Raw genomic sequence first — 19,832 nt, 5'->3', positions numbered from 1 at the left:
TCATATCAAGTACTTCCTTCGTTTCTAAATATTTGTCTTTTTAGAGGTTTTAAATGGTGACTATATACGAAGTAAAATAAATGAATCTACACTCTAAAATATGTCTATATACATCCGTATGTGGTGACTATTTGAAATCTCTAAAAAGACAAATATTTAGGAATGAAGAGAGTAATAAGTATATTTATCAATAAGATGACAGGTAAATCATGATGATTGCTACAAGAACTTACTCTTTGTGCCAAATAACAGTAAGATTTTAGCACATCAACGTAAGAAAAATAGATATGTTGTCTACTTGCGCCCAAATACCGGGAATCATCGTCTTTTTGCCCTTCCGTACGCCGCTTGCATCCCGTTGTGTAGAAATTAGGTCTTATAATCAATTCTTCCTCCAACTACGGCGGCGGCCACTGCGGCGGCGGCGGGGCCCATAGATCCGAAGCAACCGCCGCGGTACGTGTAGACCACCTCCCAATCCAGTCAGGGATTTGCTAAGAAGTGAACCATCCTTGAAGCTTCAGTTGCTCTATCCATACTAGTTGTCGGCTGTCGAACCTGGCATGTTCTTTCCCCAATTCCACCAAGAAATTTCTGTTTAGTTGATCAGCACCGGAACGCCGCAGGTTTTACGCGGGTTTATCTTGAATCTGGGGAGATTTGGGAGAGGATGGCTAATCTTGCCAACATGTTTGCTGTCCTTGACCTGGATGGCGAGGACGATCGAAAGGAAGTGGAACAACCGACATCCAGCAAGCCAGAAGCTGCTGCCGCCCCCGCCCCCAGGAAACCCGGTAAGGGCGCACTTTTTCTTTCGCTTCCTCACAGGATGGATTGGGATTGTGTGCTCCTGTTAGTCCGTGGTATAAGATTTGCTTTACTCATCGCGAGGTTTGGCAGGACATTGTTGAATGCGCCCTTACTCCTGGATCAAAATGTAGTAGTGTAACAATAATGTGTTAGGTATAATGTTTTGATTCTTTTTCCATAGAAATCAGGTCCGGTCCTGCACCACTAACCTTTAGTACTTGAAAAAAACTCAACGGAATATTCCAACTCACCGATTTAACAAAATATATTAAAGCTGTTTGCTTGGTTGGAGCATGAGTTCTGAGCCTTCTTGCCATTTGCATGTGCAGCATGTGTATCAAGTATTTCTTTTGTGTTAAAACCTGATCACTTCACTAAATCATGTTCGTGATGCTCCGAATACACTAAATCTTTAGGAGGAATCATTTTGTGTAGTGTGCACAAAGTTGTATCATTCAGTATCCAAATGAACCTACCAGGCAAAGCGACATAATGGACAACTAGTGCATATCTCTTCACAATCAGGATTCAGGAACGCCCATTTTTTCTCTTGGATCATGGATGGAATCAAGTAACTCCATCTTCATCTTGCCCCTACATGATAAATAATTGAACGATGCAGTGGCATTATAACTTAAGTTCTGCCTTGTTATTACTTTAAAAGAGAACTAAATGCTATAATTTTTCCCTTTTATTACGTTTTAATTATTCTCATTTCTTCTTATGAGATTCAAAAATCACATCCTTGCAGATAGTGGCATGATGAATAACAAAATGATTGTAAATTACGATGGGGATAAACTTGGTTCATCGTCAAGTGAATACAAGATGCCATTGGTGTGGATTGACTTGGAAATGACCGGTGAGACTGTCTTCCTTCATATTGTATATTGTATGTTCCATATTATATTGAAATGTTTAATTTAATAGGCTTAATGCAATTTAGTCCTCAACTTCAATCAATGTTCAGACCAATTATTCTGCACATGTGTGTGAACAGAAGTGTTATGGCCCAGGGGTGCTTCACTTAACTAGAAGCCGGCCCAAGTAGGCCGGCCCGAGGCTCCCTAGGCCGGTTTACGCCCTGGCCCATCATCCTGGCCCACAAGCCCTATAGAAGGAAGACTCGGAAGCCTTGATGTGCAAGACAAGGAGCCGGAGTCCAGGAGGACCCCTTCATCGACATAGCCGACTAGGATATTGTAAACCCTACGGCCCCAATATTCTATAAGCCGAGGCAGGGCTAGTATTAAAGAACTCAATCCCTTGATCATCCTTGTACTTTGTACGCCCAATCACAATAACGCAACATGAGCAGGAGTAGGGTTTTACCTCTATCATGAGGGCCTAAACCCGGGTAAACTCGTCCCCTATTTCCCATCCGATCTACTCGCCTAGCCAGGATACCCTATCGAGGGATCTGCCGGAAATAACTTCGATAGTGGTGGCCCATACAGGTCCCGCAGGGCGAACTCAGAGACCAGATGGGATCTTCGATTGACGGCAACATCTTCACAGTGGGGCAGATCTTTGCTCTCGGCGCGATGTGCTACGTCGCCGACTCGACAGGCCACCTTGGCCAAGTCGAGACCTTCGCTGCAGGCCGAGTCGTCCATGTCGGCAACCTAGAGTCCGTCATCGATTCTTGCGACAAGCTCATTCTCCAGGGCTTGGCATCGTGCCTGGCGTGGCCAGCACAAATTTTCAACCCACCCACCTCCCACACCGTCGCCAACATCGACACGCTCCACACCGTCATCGAAGAACTCGGCGACACCGAGGAGCTTGAAGACCTCGACAAGGAGATGGGCGACTCAGCTAAGAGCTGCCCGGAAGCAATCCCATCTGCACCGCCTTTTCGCTCGTGGCAGACAACCTCCACTTATGCCTGCTACATGGTGAACTCCCGTGCCCACGACGTCGTGGCCGAGGAAGAGGATGAGATCGATGATGACTGGGTCAACACGCCAATCACGGTTAACAACCCCGCCAGCGTCAAGCTTGAGGAGTGGAGAAAGAAGCTCCAGGCAGCCCTCAAGAAGCAGAAGGAGGAGAAAGAGCGTATGTATCGGCGGCAAAACTACCTGTGATAATCCGCAGAGATGCTTAGAGGAGAACGGACAAACGCAGCCGGGTTGGCGCTCTAGAGCCGGGCATTGAACAACGCCCTCAACGCCTCGGCATCTCCCGAGCTTCTCGCCTTCCGCACGCTGGCTAAGAACACGCAGGCGGTGGTTGGAGAGCTCCGAAACATCACACTTCCCGCCAACCACCTAGATTGGGAGAGGTTTGAGCAGGTGGTGGAACTCCTGAAGACGACAGTGGTTCAGCAAAACGTCTATTCTAGATCTAAGAGCACGACGGGCACCACTAGCGATATTCACAACAATACTGCAAGTTCGACATCCAGGGTGAAGAATCATGCGATCTTCCCGCATAGACCGGATCAGCTGATCCACAGCCACAACAACCGCCAACTGGTAAATCAGAGGACGACCTCTCGCTTCAATGCGCAAATCTGCCAGCCTCCTGGAGAAACCAAGAGGCAGCGCTTGGCGTGGCTTAGCGAGAATGCCAGGCGGCCAGGCCGACAACTCTTCAACGAGTATGGCCGTGCCATCGGCAGAGACGACAAACGTGAGGTCGTCACTGCATTTTGGAGTGATATCGGCTTGCAACCTCTATAACCCACGTGCTTCGCGGATGATATTGTCAATTACAAGTTCCTGAAAAACTTTCATTTGTGCCTCATTGATAAATATAAAGGAGAGCAGAACCCAGAGCTGTGGTTGACTGATTACATCACCGTGGTTCAGCTAGCCAATGGGGATTTTATTTCCATTCCATCAAGTACCTGTCAATCACGCTAAAAGGATCGGCCCGGCCCTGGTTAAATACTTTGCCGTCCAAGTAGATCTATGTCTGGAACGACATGCAGGAGGAGTTCATCGTCAACTTCCGAGGTACCTACCAGAGGCTGGCGAGGCGAATGACCTTAATAGTATTATCCAGGAAGACGGTGAGCTGGTTCGCCTGTACCTTGCTTGATGGCTAAAGGAAAAGAATGACGTCATAGACATCACCGACGCTGAGGCCATAACAACATTCAAAGTCGGTTGTCGAGACGAGCAGCTAACCCATGATATAGGGACATTGGATGAGCCCTGGCCTTAAGAGGCTGGATGCCCTGCTCCAGGACTACCATCATCACCCCGACCATGTTCAACCCCTGCAAGGTGAGGCTCCACACTGCCTTGTGGGGCCGGGTTACTTCCTTCGTGTTAGCCGGCGTGTGCTTGACGCACTAGGCGCCATGCTAAAGGCTTCGACGAGACCGATCCAAAGAGGTACCCTGAACTTTAACATCCAGGATATAGAACCAACCTTCTTGCCACTTGTTTGATTCAGCCAGAGTCCGTCGAGATATTTGGAGTCGGACTTCTTGGTGAGGTCCGAAGTCTGGCTTGGTCCCTGGTTGGGCTGTACGTCATTTGAAGTTATACAAAGTGTTCGGTGGGAAATCAGCTCGCGGGAGCTGGCTTGGCGCGAAAACATTTCCAGGGAGGTCGACTATCTTCATCAGCAAATCACGACCAGAGGTGGTCGTCCTCCCAATGGATGAGCCGACTTCATGGAGCTTGCTGGCCATGGGAGGTTGGCTAGGTCGGAGAACGAGTTCCGATCTCGATGAGCTTCAAGAAGACGACATTCAAGATTGACCCTGTCCACTAAGCAACCAAGCTCGGAGACCGGTTCAGGGGTTACTGGCGGTGTTACAGCCCAGGAGTGCCCCACTTCACTGGAAGTTGGCCCAAGTAGGCCAGCCCGAGGCCCCGTAGGTTGGTTTACGCCCTGGGCCATCATCCTGGCCCATGGGTCCTATAGAAGGAAGACTCGGAAGCCTTGACGTACAAGACAAGGAAGCCGGAGTCCAGGAGGACCCCTCCGCCGACGTACCTGACAAGGATCTTGTAAAACCTAGGGCCCCGATATTCTATATAAGCCAGGGCTATGTGTTACCAGTTTAATAAGTTAGTAAGGCCAGTTTACTGAGTACTAACATCTGCCATTCAACCAAGACTGATGCAAACACAACAAGTAAACCTTTGCGGTTTCTAATTTGTTCAACATGTTCTTTTGTTCAAGTTTTGCAACTTATAGTTTACTACGTTAAAATGAAAAAAGATGCATGAGAACAGTTGGTTGGAAGTCATTTACAGTGCATGATATCTACTCTGCCCGAAGCAATGTACGACCCATTACTGATTTCCTTGGTATCATATGTCAAGAATAATCTTCTTTTGCTGTTTTCTGATGTGAACTGCGCCTTGTGGGCATTTCACTTCATTTCTTGTTATTGTTCTCCTCTAACTGATGTGTGGTATGTCAAACTGAAATTCTGTTGCTTCTGTCGGAACTCGTATTATCAATTTTACACAATGTCAACACTCTGACTAACATGCCGGATGCTGGTTTCTGATTGTTTAGGTTTGGATATCAGAAAAGACCGCATACTGGAGATTGCTTGTATTATAACAGATGGTAAACTTACCAAACGGATAGAGGTGAGTTTTAAACTAATGCTACGTACAATGTTATGAAGTTGTGGTACATATTTCTTGGCTTCGTGTTTTGGAAGTGAGTAGCTTCCACAACTTATGATATGCTAGTTTTCTCGATTCAGTAACACCTTTGTCGTGGTACTTATTTCTTGACCTTGAGTTTGGAAGTGAGTAGTTTCTTATAGACTACTCTGCCTCATTGTTATTGAAGCTGCTTCCATTGCTACCTCATTGAGTATGTGGATAAGGCACACTAATCTGTGGTCCTTAATGAGTTGTTCCAAGCTCGTTATCATTGAAGTAGTTCAAAACAGTTAAATAAGATTGCCAATCGCATCAGGACTATGTAAGTGCCAAGTTAATTTGTTTTTGAAGAGTCAATGAGAAGGAAACACTATTAGATGATGGGTCAATTCTTATTATACGTTTATTTTGTAAAATTAGGCCCCGTTCGGTTCGTGGGAATACGAAACACAGGAATGAGAGAAAACATAGGAATGGAGAAGGAATGTAGGCGTGAAACGCTGGAAGTAAAGAACACAAGAAAGTTGTCAGAATGGGCGTTCGGGTGACCATAGGAAAGCACTGCATGAACAGTAGCCTACAGGATTTTTAAAATTAGCTACACGGTTAAACAAGGCAGCTTTACCTCCAACACTCTCACCTCACACGTTACGCATCTGGTTTTTTTAATCCTACTGATTCTAACAGTGATTGCCGGAGCGCCTCGCCTCGGTCTTCGCGGGAAAAATGAGCTCTACGCGGATGTTAGAATTCGAATTCCTATGGAATCGGCATCGAAGGAGCTAGTTTCCTCTGGATTAATGTATGTATTCCTGCATTCCAAACGCTACAGGGGAAAGTAAACCTGTGTGAATAGTGTTCCTCCAAAATTCCTGTACAAAACCTACGAACCGAACGGGGCCTTAGGCTAGTGGGAAGTAGCTGTAACACCCCGGATGTACCTTTCCCAATTTGTACTTCAACTCTTATCGTTTCCGGCGTTAAGTTATTTATTTTCTCGGGTTCGGGTTTTTGTTTCCGTGTGTTGTTATCGTTGTCATGCATCTCATATCATGTCATCATGTGCATTGCATTTGCATACATGTTCATCTCATGCATTCGAGCATTTTCCCCGTTGTCCGTTTTGCATTCCGGCGCTTTGTTCTTCTCCGATGGTCATTTCTACCTTTCTTTCGTGTGTGGGGATTAAACATTTCCGGATTGGACCGAGACTTGCCAAGCGGCCTTGGTTTACTACCGGTAGACCGTCTGTCAAGTTTCGTATCATTTGGACTTCGTTTAATACTCCAACGGTTAACTGAGGGACCGAAAAGGTCTCCTGTGTGTTGCAGCCCAACACCCCTTCAATTTGGCCCAAAACCCATCAAAACCCTCTCCATCATCTAGAGCGTTCGATCACGATCGCGTGGCCGAAAACCGCATCTCATTTGGACTCTCCTAGCTCCCTCTATGCCTATAAATAGACCCCCCGAAATTCGGATCTCCTTCTCCCCCGAAACCCTAAAATTCGTCCCCGCGCTGGCCGGACACGTCCGTCCGGGCCGGACATAGCTGCCGCCCCAACCGGGAGCTGCCACGTGGCGCCACCCAGACCACATCCCCGCCGGCGCCGCGCCGCCGCAGCTTCGCCGCATGCTGCCCGGCCGGTCCGTGCCGGCACCGCGCCGCCTCGGCGTCCGCGCCGCTCGCCGCCTCCCCCCACGCCGGATCCGGCCCCGGCTCCGGTCTCCTCTCCACTCCGGCGACGTCCGCGACGAGCTCCGGCCAGCTACAGTGCTCCTCCGGCGATCCTCGGTTCGCGTGCCGATCCAGATCTGTGACGAACCTTAGGGGTTGACCTCTCAATTTTTCCTAAGTCTGCAGTTCAAGTGCTCATGTTCATAGCCTCGTAACTTTGCATCCGTAGCTCCGATTCATGTATATAGCATATCAAAATGTTCATCTCAGAGAGTACATCATTTCATTCCATTGCATCATTTTCATTTGAGTTCATCTTGATGCCCGAAATGCTGTTAGAAGAGGGCTACTTGAGTTAATTGTCAGATCTGCTGCTCCATTTAGGTTTTTGTCATTTTTGCCATGATTAATGTATGCATGTTATGTCCTGATGCTATACATATGTTTTGTTAAGGGTTTTGCCATCTTTCCAGAGGTGCAACCATGTATTTTTGTGATATGTGTGGTGACTAGCACAAGCTTGCAAAGTGGTGCACTTGTTAATTCTGTTTTCAGGGACTTAGCAATTCCACTAAGTCCTTGAGCTGTTTATCTCATGTTGTTATATGTTCATGTTGTTTCCTAGTGATCCGTGCCTCTTTTGAGGATGATCAGTAAGGATGTTTTGTTAATATTGTAGTGCTTTATTCATCCATGTTTTTGTTTGCAATTATGGAGCACCCAACTTGAGTTAATCGAGCTCTACTTTTGCTACTTTGTGAATCTGGGCAGATTGTCAACTTGTTTGCAATTTTGCTGATGATGTTGTAGTTGATCCGTGCATGCTATGCTACTGTTCTTACCATGTCTAGCTTGCATTTTGTGCCTTCTTAATGGGTGTATGCTTAGCTTGTCATGACTTGCACTGCGGTGAGTGCATCGAGCTCGTAAACATGCTTACTTGAGTTATGTTTCAGCATGTGCCAGTTTTCACTAAGTCTGTGACCTGATTATGTTTTTGCTATGTTTATATGCTTGCAATTGTATTTTCTGATCCCTTTTGGCTCAAGGTCACTAAGGGACTTTTGTTAAGCTCTTTGAATAGCTCCATGCCATGCTTTTCTTTGTCATGTTCAGGTCCTGTAGCATGTGGTTTTGTTGTTCCGAAGAGTGCTACCTGATCTGAAATTCCAGACAAGTGTTAATTTCACTAAGTCTGAGATCTGTTTGTCATATGCATTTTTGCCATGCTTTTTTGAACCTGTTAATGGATGAATTGACCGTAGCTCAGTGCTAGACTTTGGTTAAGCATCTTGAATGCATCCCTGCCATGTATTTTTATGCCATATTTGGGTGCTGTAGCATGTTCATCTCATTGCATTTAGATGGCTACTTGTTGTAAACCGCAGACCGGTGTCATATTTGAATCGCTTGCCATTTCCAAACCGTAACTCCGATTCCGGCGTTCTTTATATCGTTTTCAAGCGATTTCATCTTATCTTTCCAGTGGCACCTTTGAATCTCCAAGTTGAGGCCAGGTTTTTGCATTTCCTGTCATATCTTGCATAACATATCATCATTGCTTTATATTGTTTGTTTCTTGCACGTGGTTAATTGTGTCCTTGTTGCTTGTTTGTCTTGTTTGGGTAGAGTCGGGAGACGAGTTCGCTAACGAGGAGCCCGTTGAGTTTGCTTTCGAGGAACCAGTCAACTCTGACAACTGTGCAGGCAAGATGATCATACTCTCGAAATCACTACTATCTTTGTTATGCTAGTTTGCTCGCTCTTTTGCTATGTCAGTGCTACGATGCCTACCACTTGCTTTCAAGCCTCCTAAATTGTCATGTCAACCTCTAACCCATCATATCCTAGCAAACCGTTGTTTGGCTATGTTATCGCTTTGCTCAACTCCTCTTATAGCGTTGCTAGTTGCAGGTGAAGATTTGAGGCTGTTCCTTGTTGGAACATTTATTTACTTGTTGGAATATCATTATATTATCTTGTTATTTTAATGCATCTATACACTTGGTAAAGGGTGGAAGGCTCGGCCTCTCGCCTAGTGTTTTGTTTCACTCTTGCCGCCCTAGTTTCCGTCATATCGGTGTTATGTTCTCGGATTTTGCGTTTCTTACACGGTTGGGTTATAATGGGAACCCCTTGATAGTTCGCCTTGATTAAAACTTTTTCAGCAATGTCCAACCTTGGTTTTACCATTCGCCACCTAGCCTCTTTTTCCCTTGGGTTTCCGGAGCCCGAGGGTCATCTTATTTAAACCCCCTCCCTCCCCGTGCCAGTGCTCCTCTAAGTGTTGGTCCGAACTGAGCTGCCCGCGGGGCCACCTCGGGGAAACTTGAGGGTTGGTTTTACTCGTAGCTAGTCTCATCTGAGTGTGCCCTGAGAACGAGATATGTGCAGTTCCTATCGGGATTTGTCGGCATATTCGGGCGGTGTTGCTGGTCTTGTTTTAACCTGTCGAAGTGTCTTGAAGAACCGAGATACCGATTCTGATCGGAACGTCTTGAGGAGGAGGTCTATTCCTTCGTTGACCGTGAGAGCTTGTCATGGGCTAAGTTGGGACTATCCTGCAGGGATTTGAACTTTCGAAAGCCGTGCCTGCGGTTATGGGCAGATGGGAATTTGTTAATGTCCGGTTGTAGATAACTTGAACCTTAACTACATAAAATGAATCAACTGAGTGTGTTACCGTGATGGCCTCTTCTCGGTGGAGTCCGGGAAGCGGACACGGTGTTGGAGTAATGTTTGCGCAGGTGGTTCTCTAGTTTCTCGCTCGCGCTTTGCCTCCTCTTCTCGCTCTCTTTTGCGAATAAGTTAGTCACTCTATTTGCTAGTCGCTTGCTGCAGCTCCACATATATATTTTTACCTTGCCTTATCTATAAGCTTAAATGGTCTTGATCGCGAGGGTGCGAGATTGCTGAGTCCTTGTGGCTCATAGATTACTATTACACCAGATGCAGGGCCTGATGATTTCGCTCCAGGAGACGCGCTTGAGCTCAAGTGGGAGTTCGACGAGGACTCTCAATGTTACTATGTTTTTTTTCCCGATGATCAGTAGTGGTGCCCAGTTGGGGGTGATCAGGACCGTGTCGCATGTTGGGTTCTCTTTTATTTTGGCGCCGTAGTCGGGCCATGAGTGTTTGGATGATGTAATGTTATTTATGTACTTGATTGACGTGATGAGTGTAAGCCAACTATGTTATCTCCCCTTTATTGTTCATATTACATGGGATGTTGTGAAGATTGCCTAACTTACGACATATGCCTTCAATGCGATTATGTCTCTAAGTCGTGCCTCGACACGTGGAAGCTATAGTCGCATCGAGGGTGTTACAGTAGCGAACTGATATGCCATCAGCTTCTGATGTTTACTTTGCATAATCTTTTCTTATTCTAAGAATCCCCTTGCAACCTTAAATGATCATGTTGTTTGGCAAATTCACCCTGTAAAACAATCACCACTGACTCTGGCTATGTACTTATGTCATACTTACATTGTGTTTGGGCATCTGAGGTTACGGCGGCAATTTGTTGCTTTGTCATTTCTTTGTCGCTGTTTGTATGACATCGCAAGACATAGTGCTCAACATAGCTATTATTACCTTCTTTTGCAGGGTCCTGATTTGGTTATAAGACAGAGCAAGGAATGCTTAGACAACATGAATGAATGGTGTAAAACCCATCATGGTGCCAGTGGTAAATACCTTATAGTATTAAAAAGTGACATGTCAATATAATCTCTTGCTCGTGTAACCAATTTAGGACTTGCTAATTTAATCTTTTGCTCTTGTGACCACTTTAGGACTGACAGAACAAGTATTGCAGAGTGACATTTATGAGTGTGATGCTGAGAAACAGGTATTTTAGTCCTTTTTTCGGTAGCCTGACCTCTTTGAAAGGGCTCATATAATTAAAGCACATTCTACTTGAAACCTTGGAAAGAAAATTGCTAATAGGTATTGTTAATATGTACTCCCTCCGTTCCTAGATATAAGGTGTATAGATTTTTGAGAAAAAGTTAAGATATGGTGTATTGGATTAGTAGAATGTGGTGTATTGGATTGTTAATAGGTACTGTTAATAGGTACTGTTAATATATGGTGTATTGGATTAGTTGACAATTTTACCCTTTCACTAGCTACAGCCAACACGCATCACCTTCCTAGAAAAAAGGAGATGCCACAGCCCATCCCGTCTGTTTTGTGCATGCATGTAGGTTAGTTATGAAAGAAAGATTAGACATGGTGCATATCCAGCCGGCCCTTAGTTTTAGGGAAAAAGAAACCTTGTTCCATCTTTTTCTTCCTTCGTTCGTGTGAACATATCCGTCAGTCTCTTGTACTTTGTTTGCATGGAGAATCAACACAGCAAGGACGTGAACTCCCATCCCATGGAGCTGGCCACCTCTCATCGCATGCAGCCGGCCACCTCCCTTCTCAACTAAGAGATCAAGCCGACAGACTCCATTCTCATGGACCGGGAGGAGGTAAAACCTATGAACTCGGTTCCATTGAACAAAGATCAGATGAAGCCGGCGATTGTGCCATGCTTAATGTGTCTTCAAGTGACCGAAACAACGAACGACTTAGTGATGAATTGGCTCACGGACTTGGCTTCCTACAAGTGTTTCGGCTGCGGCGAGACTCGAGTTTTGTTCGAGCCGCCCTTAAAAGAGTTTTCAAGGAGCAGCTCCGAGTATAAAGGTAGAGATGATAAAGATAATGGCAGCGACCCGGACGTCGGATTGAAGATTAGAGAGTTTTTTTTTTGAACGGTCACCGGGGGGGAGAGGATCCCCACCTGAATATATTGCTCAAAAAGCTGCCAAAGCCAAGAGTCACCCCTTAAACTTTGGTTGATCCAGTTTATAAGGGAAACCGGATCAAAAACCTAAACAAGTTGACCTGTTTATGAGGGAAACCGGGCCGAAAACCGTACATGTAACAAGGTTACAGAAGATGAGGAAAAAAATTGCCACCCAGGAGAAGGCATGACCTAACTAGCAGGCAGAAAGACAAACACCACGAGAGACACATGTAGATGTGGGGTGCTGTCGAGGGATCACAATATCAAGACTCTGCAAACAACCTAATGCACTGCACCAGCGTGCATACCGAGCCCCACGGCACAACAGAGGATCATCCATAATCAACGAGTGTCATACCTTAACACGAACCTTGACTGGGAGATCCGCCACGGGCGGTCGAAACGATTAGCAAGTTGGGGAGGCATCATGGCGTCATCATTGAGCAAAGGTGAATCAAGACAACACCAAGAGCCCGAAGCTCGCCACAGCACAACGGCAACCATGGGAGGGTCTTGAGCATGCACAATAGGACAGAGACCACGTGAAGGACAACCGAAGAGAAACACATGAAGAAGAAAGCACACCACCGTCGGCCCCAAGCTGGCCGCACCACCGCCACCAAACGCACCACCCTCAACCACGCGCGGCAACAGGAGCCGTTGTTTGGGCCTCCAAGATGACGCCTCCAAGGAGGTAGTGCTGTCGAAGACACAACACCATCATCCGATCCGGCGAGCCCGATCTTAGGTTTTCACCCGGTGACCACAAAGCAAAGTACCATAGGTGCTGGAGCTCCACGGCGGCACCTCCTGCGAGGAAGACGACGTCCATAGACGCCATTGCCGTCGGCATCAACATAGTCGAAGCAAGGTTCTCACCTGAAGTTTGAGCACATCCTACAGTAAGACGGCATGTACCATGCCGAAGCAGATCCAGAGCTCGAAGACCACGCCTCTAAAAAGGTGTATGACGCCGTGGTGGCGCCGTCGTGGTCAGCTCACACAAAGTGAGCAGGGATTTCTCCTAGAGCACCGCCGCACAGACCCGATTCAGCCTCACCAATCCACAGCCAGAGCCGGCACAACTCCTCTAGCCCACAAAGGCGCCGGTTGGCGGCACACCGAGGACTGGATCTGGGCAGGGGAGGCCCAAAATCGCCGCCACCGGATACCACTGAGCATCGCTGTCTGCCGGGACGACCAGCACGAGACGACGAGCGCGTCGCAGGCCGCGCCTCCACAGGTCTCGGCGCCCACAGTGCCGCTGCAGGCCATCAGCACTGGCGCAAGGAGGTGGTCGAGGGGGGAGTGCGATTTGGAAATGCGGGAAGACGATGAAGAGGGAGGCAAGAGCTGGCAAACGGAGAGACTGCAGAATGGTAGCTGCAAAGCTGAGCGGCGGCGCCCCAGGAGCACCGCGCGCGAGCTCAGCAAGGCAAGCCGGCGCGACCGCACCAGGTCGCAGAGCGCTGCCAGGAGGACGGGCCGCGGGAGTCGTCCGAGCCTTGAAGACGCCACCCTTCGACCGCAGCAGAGCTCCAACTCGCCACATCCGGCCGACGCGCCACCCTCGTGGCCACGACCGGCCGTCGACGTCCGAAGAGCTCACAGGGCCGCCGCCCCAGATCCAGACGTCCGCTGGTCGCACGGGACCAGCCGGATGGCCCCTTTCCGTTTCGGAACAGGGGGGCCGCCACCATCGCGGCCTAAGCCGCCGGCGGCGGCGGCGAGGAGGCGGCTGAGCGGGAGGGCCGGCGGCGGCGCTAGGTTTTGCGCCCCCGGGTCGCCCAGCTCAGGAGCGACGCGGGGGGGGGGGGGGGCATATGCCGATTTTGATTAGAGAGTTTGTGAAAAGCAAGTATGGGGCGTCAGCCATTTAAGAGTTGATCGGTAGCATGAGTAGTGCTCCTAATACCATGGTGAACAACACATTTAATTTATTCAATGGCATAAATAAGTGTATGCTCATTAACATGTGCATCCTCAAAGTCTTGTGAAATTGTATGAATACATCCGGCTCACACATCGAGTACGACAAAAACTTTATTAATGCTCGAACCGGCATCGAGTACATCGGGAACACATTCAAAGTGGAGGTATGACAAAAAAAATCATGCTACCGATCAACTCTTACATGTTTGGTGTCTCGTACTTGCTTTTCACAAACTCTCTAATCTTCAATCCGGCATCTGAGCCGCTGTCATTGTCTTCATTGTTGCTGCCTTTATACTCGGAGCTGCTCCTTGAAAATTCTTTTGAGTGCGTCTCGAACAAAACTTGAGTCTCGCCGCAGCCGGAGCACTTGTAGGAAGCCATGTCCGTGAGCCAATTCATTACTAAGTCGTTCGTTGTCCTGGGCACTTGAAGACACATGAAGCATGGCACAGTCGCCAGCTTCATCTGATCTTTGTCCAATGGAACTGAGGTCATAGGCTTTACCTCCTCCTTGTCTATGGAAACGGAGTCTGCCGGCTTGATCTCCTTGTCGTTGAGAAGGGAGGTCGCCGGCTGCATGGGATGAGAGGTGGCCGTCTCCATGGGATGGGAGTTCGCGTCCTTGCCATGTTGATTCTCCATAGGAAGAGAGATGGCCGAATATGTTCACACGATTGAAAGAAGAAGAAAATGGAACAAGATTTCTTTTTTCCCCTAAAACTAAGGCCGGCTGGATATGCACCATGTCTAATCTTTCCTAACTAACCTACACGCATGCACAAAACAGACGGGATGTGCTGTGCCATCTCCTTTTTTCTAGAAGGTAATGCACACTGTAGCTAGTGGAAGGGTCAAATTGTCAACTAATGCAATACACCATATAATCTGAACTTTTTCTCAAAGATTTGTACACCTTATATCTTAGGAACTGAGGGAGTATGTGTTTGCCTACCTTCCCAACATCCCTAGTTAAAGGAAACCTTCTAACACGACTGTTCATTTGTTTATTTCAAACAAAATGCATTATTTTGTAATTCCTACACCAATTTTTTCCTAGATTATATGTTTAGTGTTAGGGAAAGGCTGCGTACAATAGACCCGAAGCGGTCGGACCCTTTCCCGGACCCTCCGCAAGCGGGAGCTACATGCACCGGGCTGCCCTTTTTATTATATGTTTAGTGTTACACTGGGTTGTTCTCTGTGCATGTGTGTTCTCAAAGTTAACCGCCTAGGTGGTGCTAGGCAACTCCATGCCGCGTCACCCGCCTATCCGATTTATCCTGCCAGTGATTAGGCACTAGTTGCTGCTCTGCTTGCCTTGGTCAATACTAGCGTGTGATGCTGGCATGCTGCTAGTCTATTGTGTACAAGTATTTTGTTGTTCCCTTCTAATTATTGCCAGTATTATATTTCTCGGAAATGTCCTTATCTGCTTCTTTGATGTTTCTTTATCCACCGTAATGAAAATTTTCTTGTGTTAGCTATTTTCAGGTGCTAGACTTTGTTAGGAGGTATATTGGTTCGGCGACTCCATTGATTGCTGGGAATTCTATCTATACAGATTTACTATTTTTGAAGGTTAGCAAGAGAAAAAACTCCCTTAGCTATCTGCTAAAAATGAAATGGTTCATACAATCTTATCATGTCCTCACTTCTCTAGATGTTTCAGGTGACCTTTAGATTGTTTGGCATATTTATTACGATTGATGCTCCTGATTTGTACATATACCGAATACATTATTTAACTGTCGATAAAAAATACATTTATTTAGTCTCCAGTAGATATTATTGTGAAAAAATAGTCCAGTATCCTTGCATGTGGATTGAGTAGGACTTCAGTTTTACTTTGCAACTTTTTTGCTGACACCTGTGTTTTTTATATCTAGGAGTATATGCCACAGCTTGCAGGCATATTCCCTCATGTGATAGTTGATGTGAGCAGCATAACGGCTCTGTGCATCCGCTGGTTCCCCAAGGGTAAATTATTCTTCAGTATTTCTCAATGCAGTGTTGCAGAATTTGATTGTGGTGTGTTCTCATCAGTTACCAGATTATACAAGTATGGTATTGCTAGTGGACTCAACCAAATCTATTTTTTCAGGTTGACTTTTGTAAACAAATAAATTAATGTATTTTGCATATTCCACCCTGATAGAATACTGGTATTTTCACATAGGAAAAAAAAATCTCTAGTTGAATTAAAAAGTTCCATAACTTATAATCTTTTTAGTTATATAACCTGTCGCTAGGCTCTGAGGCCACCTGCTATGCAATGGCGTATATGCCAAAACATAAAGATCTGCAGATCACAATTATTGAGCATTCTATTGAGATTTGTAGTCGACATTAGTTGATTTTTTTAGTGTCTGTAATTCAAAACAGAACATGAATCTTGATTTCATCCCCGCCGGAGTCCCATTGGGGACTCAAAACCCAACAAAATGCATTCTAGAGGTTGATTTATTGTGAAATCATTCCGTTTTGGTATTTATTTTCATTAATGTGCCAAATGCCGACAATGTACTGTGAGGTAGCTTGTATGCCTATATTTTGAAAATAAAGTTGGTCTGAAACATATCTTGCTAATTTCGAAAAATATTGCTAGGTGGTGTAAAATTTGAACAGATTTTGAGTGTTCGCAAATTGCAACGATGTTTTGGTTTGATTTAATCGGTTTGAAGATATTCCTGTGGCTGGCAGAGAACTCACGATTACATAGGGGCAGACTTAAAGATCAGCTAGTGAGGTGGGAAACATACTTGAGTGCTATTGGACTATAAGGCTTTCATCCAATTCGGGCGTATTTCCTCCTGATTATACTTGTTGGTTATTCGATAGTGGTTTGGAAACTGAAATTGGTTCAAATTTCTGCTTTATTTATAAAGCGGGGCGAAAGCCTTTTTCGGTAAATTGGTTCAAATTGACCTTATGTGTTTTGCCGCAACCGCTGATTACCTAAGCAGAGCAGACCTAGTATATTTTAATTTCATTTTGGAATATGCATGGAATACTTGTGAAATTCTCCACATGACAAGGCTTTGTTTATTTTTTTATTGAGGTAAATACACCACGGGTCATAGAACTTGCACGCAATGGTTACTTTGGTGCACAAAGTTGCAAAATACGTGTTTGTAGTCACTAAACTTGTGAGACCGTTCAAATACAGTCACCCTCCCCGTACGCGGGTGTATCCATCTACGCCAGCATGGCACGGCCCACTGTCAATGACACATGGACGCGTTATTGCACAAAACCCTTGCTTCTTTTTCTTTTTGTGCAAAAAAAGTCAACCACTGATGGGACCTAACTCTCAGGATGAGCGATAATTTATCCGAAAAAAGTATGACGACCAGGTCTCAAACCCTCGACCTAATGCTAGAACAATGCACGTCCCAGCCACTGCACCACATGTATGTACAAAACCATTATGGATAACTACATTTAATGTACAAAAACAGAAACGCTCATGGAGCAGAAATGGTCTGCGGTCCACGCGACCTATTTTGCACTTGTTTATTTTTACAAAAATTTGTAGACAGTATGTAAATTATAATGCCAATAATAAGATAACTTTCAATTATTGTTCATGTATTATTCTTAAATAATACTTATAAATTATAAAAATATTTGTATAAAAATAACAGAAATAATTTTTAAAATATTCATAATTCAAAAAATGTGCATCTTTTAGAAATATTCATAATTAAAAAAATGTTGTATCGTTAAACCTATTCGTGTTATTTTAGAAATTCATGGATCATAAAAAATTGTTCATGTATTATTTCCAAATAATATTTATGAATAATAAAATTATTATTATTATTATTATACTAATAATTTTTAAAATTAAATTCATAAACTATTTTAATTATACAATCATTTCAATAATTATATGCACATTTTGTATAGTTCAATGTTTGTATAGTTTACAATATTCATAATTTAAAGTCTAAACTGTTGGTATGAATATTTAATCGTTTATAATATTTAAATTATAATTTTGTTGATATAAGTCATTAGTAAAACAAGTTAATATTTATATTACATTAAATAAATATTTTTTATTTTAAAAATATTTAAACTTTATAAAAGATTATTTGTTTAACTAAAAAATGTACATTGCACTAAAAAAATGTTGACACATTATATATATATATATATATATTCGTGCAGTTTACACAATGTACAATTATGTTTGCATAGTTCAAAAAACTGTTCGTGTAGCCTTTTTAATGCACGAACATATTTTGAATTACACAAACATTTTTTTACAATGTTTAAACAGTTTTTAAAATGGCACGTATTTACATAGAACAAGAGTGATAAAAAACATATACATTGTTTGTCCACAAACTACATCACATGTCGCAGTTGCCTGGTGGTTAGCTTATGCGCGAGTGAATCACCATGTCATAGGTTCGAACCCGCTGGTTGCACAGGTTATTAGATAGATTTCTTCATTAAATTTTTTCAGTCTGCGTTGATAAGATGTACAAGGTTGCCGTGCTAATTAATCATTAGGTACTGTTGTTGTGGTGGTTGTCCAAGCGAGCCACCCAGTAATACGTCGTGGGATCGAAATCCCTCCACTGTTTTTTTTATTTGAGGGGCTTCCTATGTAAATAAAAGAAGAGCTGAGGGCTTTTCTACAAAAAACTATCATACAAGAACATTTACAGCAGCTTACAGCGGGCCCATGTCATGCTGGCAATTACGAATACGCATACATACGGTGAGAGTGACTGTATTTGAACGGCCTCACAAGTTTAGTGACCACAAACACGTATTTTGCAACTTTGTGCACCAAAGTGACTGCCATGTGCAAGTTCTAAGACCTCTGATGTATTTACCTCTTTTTTATTTGATTTGACTGTTCACAGAAAGAAAGCAAGCTCCAAGAAAGGAGAAAAACCACAGGGCACTGGACGACATCAGAGAGAGCATCATGGAGCTGCAGTACTACAAGGAGAACATCTTCAAATCGCGGCAATCTAAGCATTAGCCTGTTGGGATTCATTAGCTCTCTTGATTGTTGGGATGAAAACGTTCCCTGGTGTATGATCCTTCCATAGATTTGATGATGCTTAAATGGCCATGTGCCTTTGGGGTAACGCCAAGATTGTAGTCACATAGGGCCTGTGTGGTTGGTGACCAACTTTGCCATGGCTTGCCACTTGTTTTTGTCACACTGGCAAAAGTGCTCCCTATCCCACTTTACTATTTGTTTTAGGGAAATCAGTGTTTCACAGCTAGGATTCTATAATTTTAGTCCGAAAAAAATTAAACACATTTTTAATACAAATTATTTCAAACACATATTGAAACTAATAATGTACTGCCATTTTGCCAACTCCCATATTTTTAAATGTTGAGTTTAATTATGAAAAATGCATTTTTGTTGACTTAGGGGCATCCGCACCAATCCGCCACGCATGAAACAGGGGATTGCCCTTTTGATGACCGAAATTGGGGCAACGATCTGTCAGGGTTTGCCTCGTCTTCGTCATTGGGAATGACTTGCTTGGCATCGAACAATTGTCGTGGCCTAACAAATTTTGCAAACATTCTCCGGTCAACCGCCTCCCACACGTTGCTTGGCATCGAACAACTGTCGTGGCCTAACAAATTTTGCAAACATTCTCCGGTCAACCGCCTCCCACACAGTGGCGGAGCTTGAAAAAAAAAGTTGGACGGGCTGAGCTAAAGAAAAAACACAATTTTTTAGGCATTGCATTACTCAGTATTCCATACCTTTTGTTCTCATTGAATTTCACCTTCTATGTTTAATAAAGAAGTTACAGGCAAGATGATCTTTATACACAATTGGTTCCGAATTAAGGCTTAAGAAGTTCACTATCAAAACGAAGCAAATTTGAGCATTATGGTAAGTATAGATCAACCACAAAAATTCATGTCAATTGCCCAAACTACACAATCACGATCTGAACACACCAAAGTGGAGTAATATCTTCTTCCTACAAAATTTCTCAGAAAAGTGTATATCATATTCTATATATACCCCT

The 19,832-nt window shown here is 44.5% G+C and overlaps 1 protein-coding gene across 4 annotated transcripts; it reads left to right on the top strand.

Moving 5' to 3' along the window:
• Positions 1-258: 258 nt before the first annotated feature.
• On the top strand, positions 259-19,044 carry LOC123188947 (oligoribonuclease). 4 transcript variants are annotated; one of them, XM_044601236.1, is made up of 10 exons: positions 259-456; positions 627-794; positions 1,562-1,672; positions 5,299-5,375; positions 8,703-8,780; positions 10,683-10,764; positions 10,871-10,926; positions 15,301-15,387; positions 15,696-15,786; positions 18,690-19,044. In XM_044601236.1, exons 2-10 carry the CDS (start codon positions 671-673, stop codon positions 18,809-18,811), a joined length of 828 nt encoding a protein of 275 aa, XP_044457171.1. In that variant the 5' UTR covers positions 259-456; positions 627-670; the 3' UTR covers positions 18,812-19,044. The 4 variants fall into 4 exon arrangements, with proteins under 4 accessions (XP_044457171.1, XP_044457172.1, XP_044457173.1 ...); XM_044601237.1 differs by lacking the exon at positions 18,690-19,044 and adding an exon at positions 16,510-16,798 and having other exon boundaries at positions 328-794; XM_044601238.1 differs by lacking the exon at positions 18,690-19,044 and adding an exon at positions 16,415-16,798 and having other exon boundaries at positions 329-794.
• The last annotated feature ends 788 nt before the right edge of the window (positions 19,045-19,832 follow it).

Source organism: Triticum aestivum, chromosome 2A (assembly GCF_018294505.1).
Source record: "Triticum aestivum cultivar Chinese Spring chromosome 2A, IWGSC CS RefSeq v2.1, whole genome shotgun sequence".
NCBI lineage: Eukaryota > Viridiplantae > Streptophyta > Magnoliopsida > Poales > Poaceae > Triticum > Triticum aestivum.
Note: the sequence above shows the minus strand (reverse complement) of the source record. Positions and strands in the feature narration are given on the sequence as shown.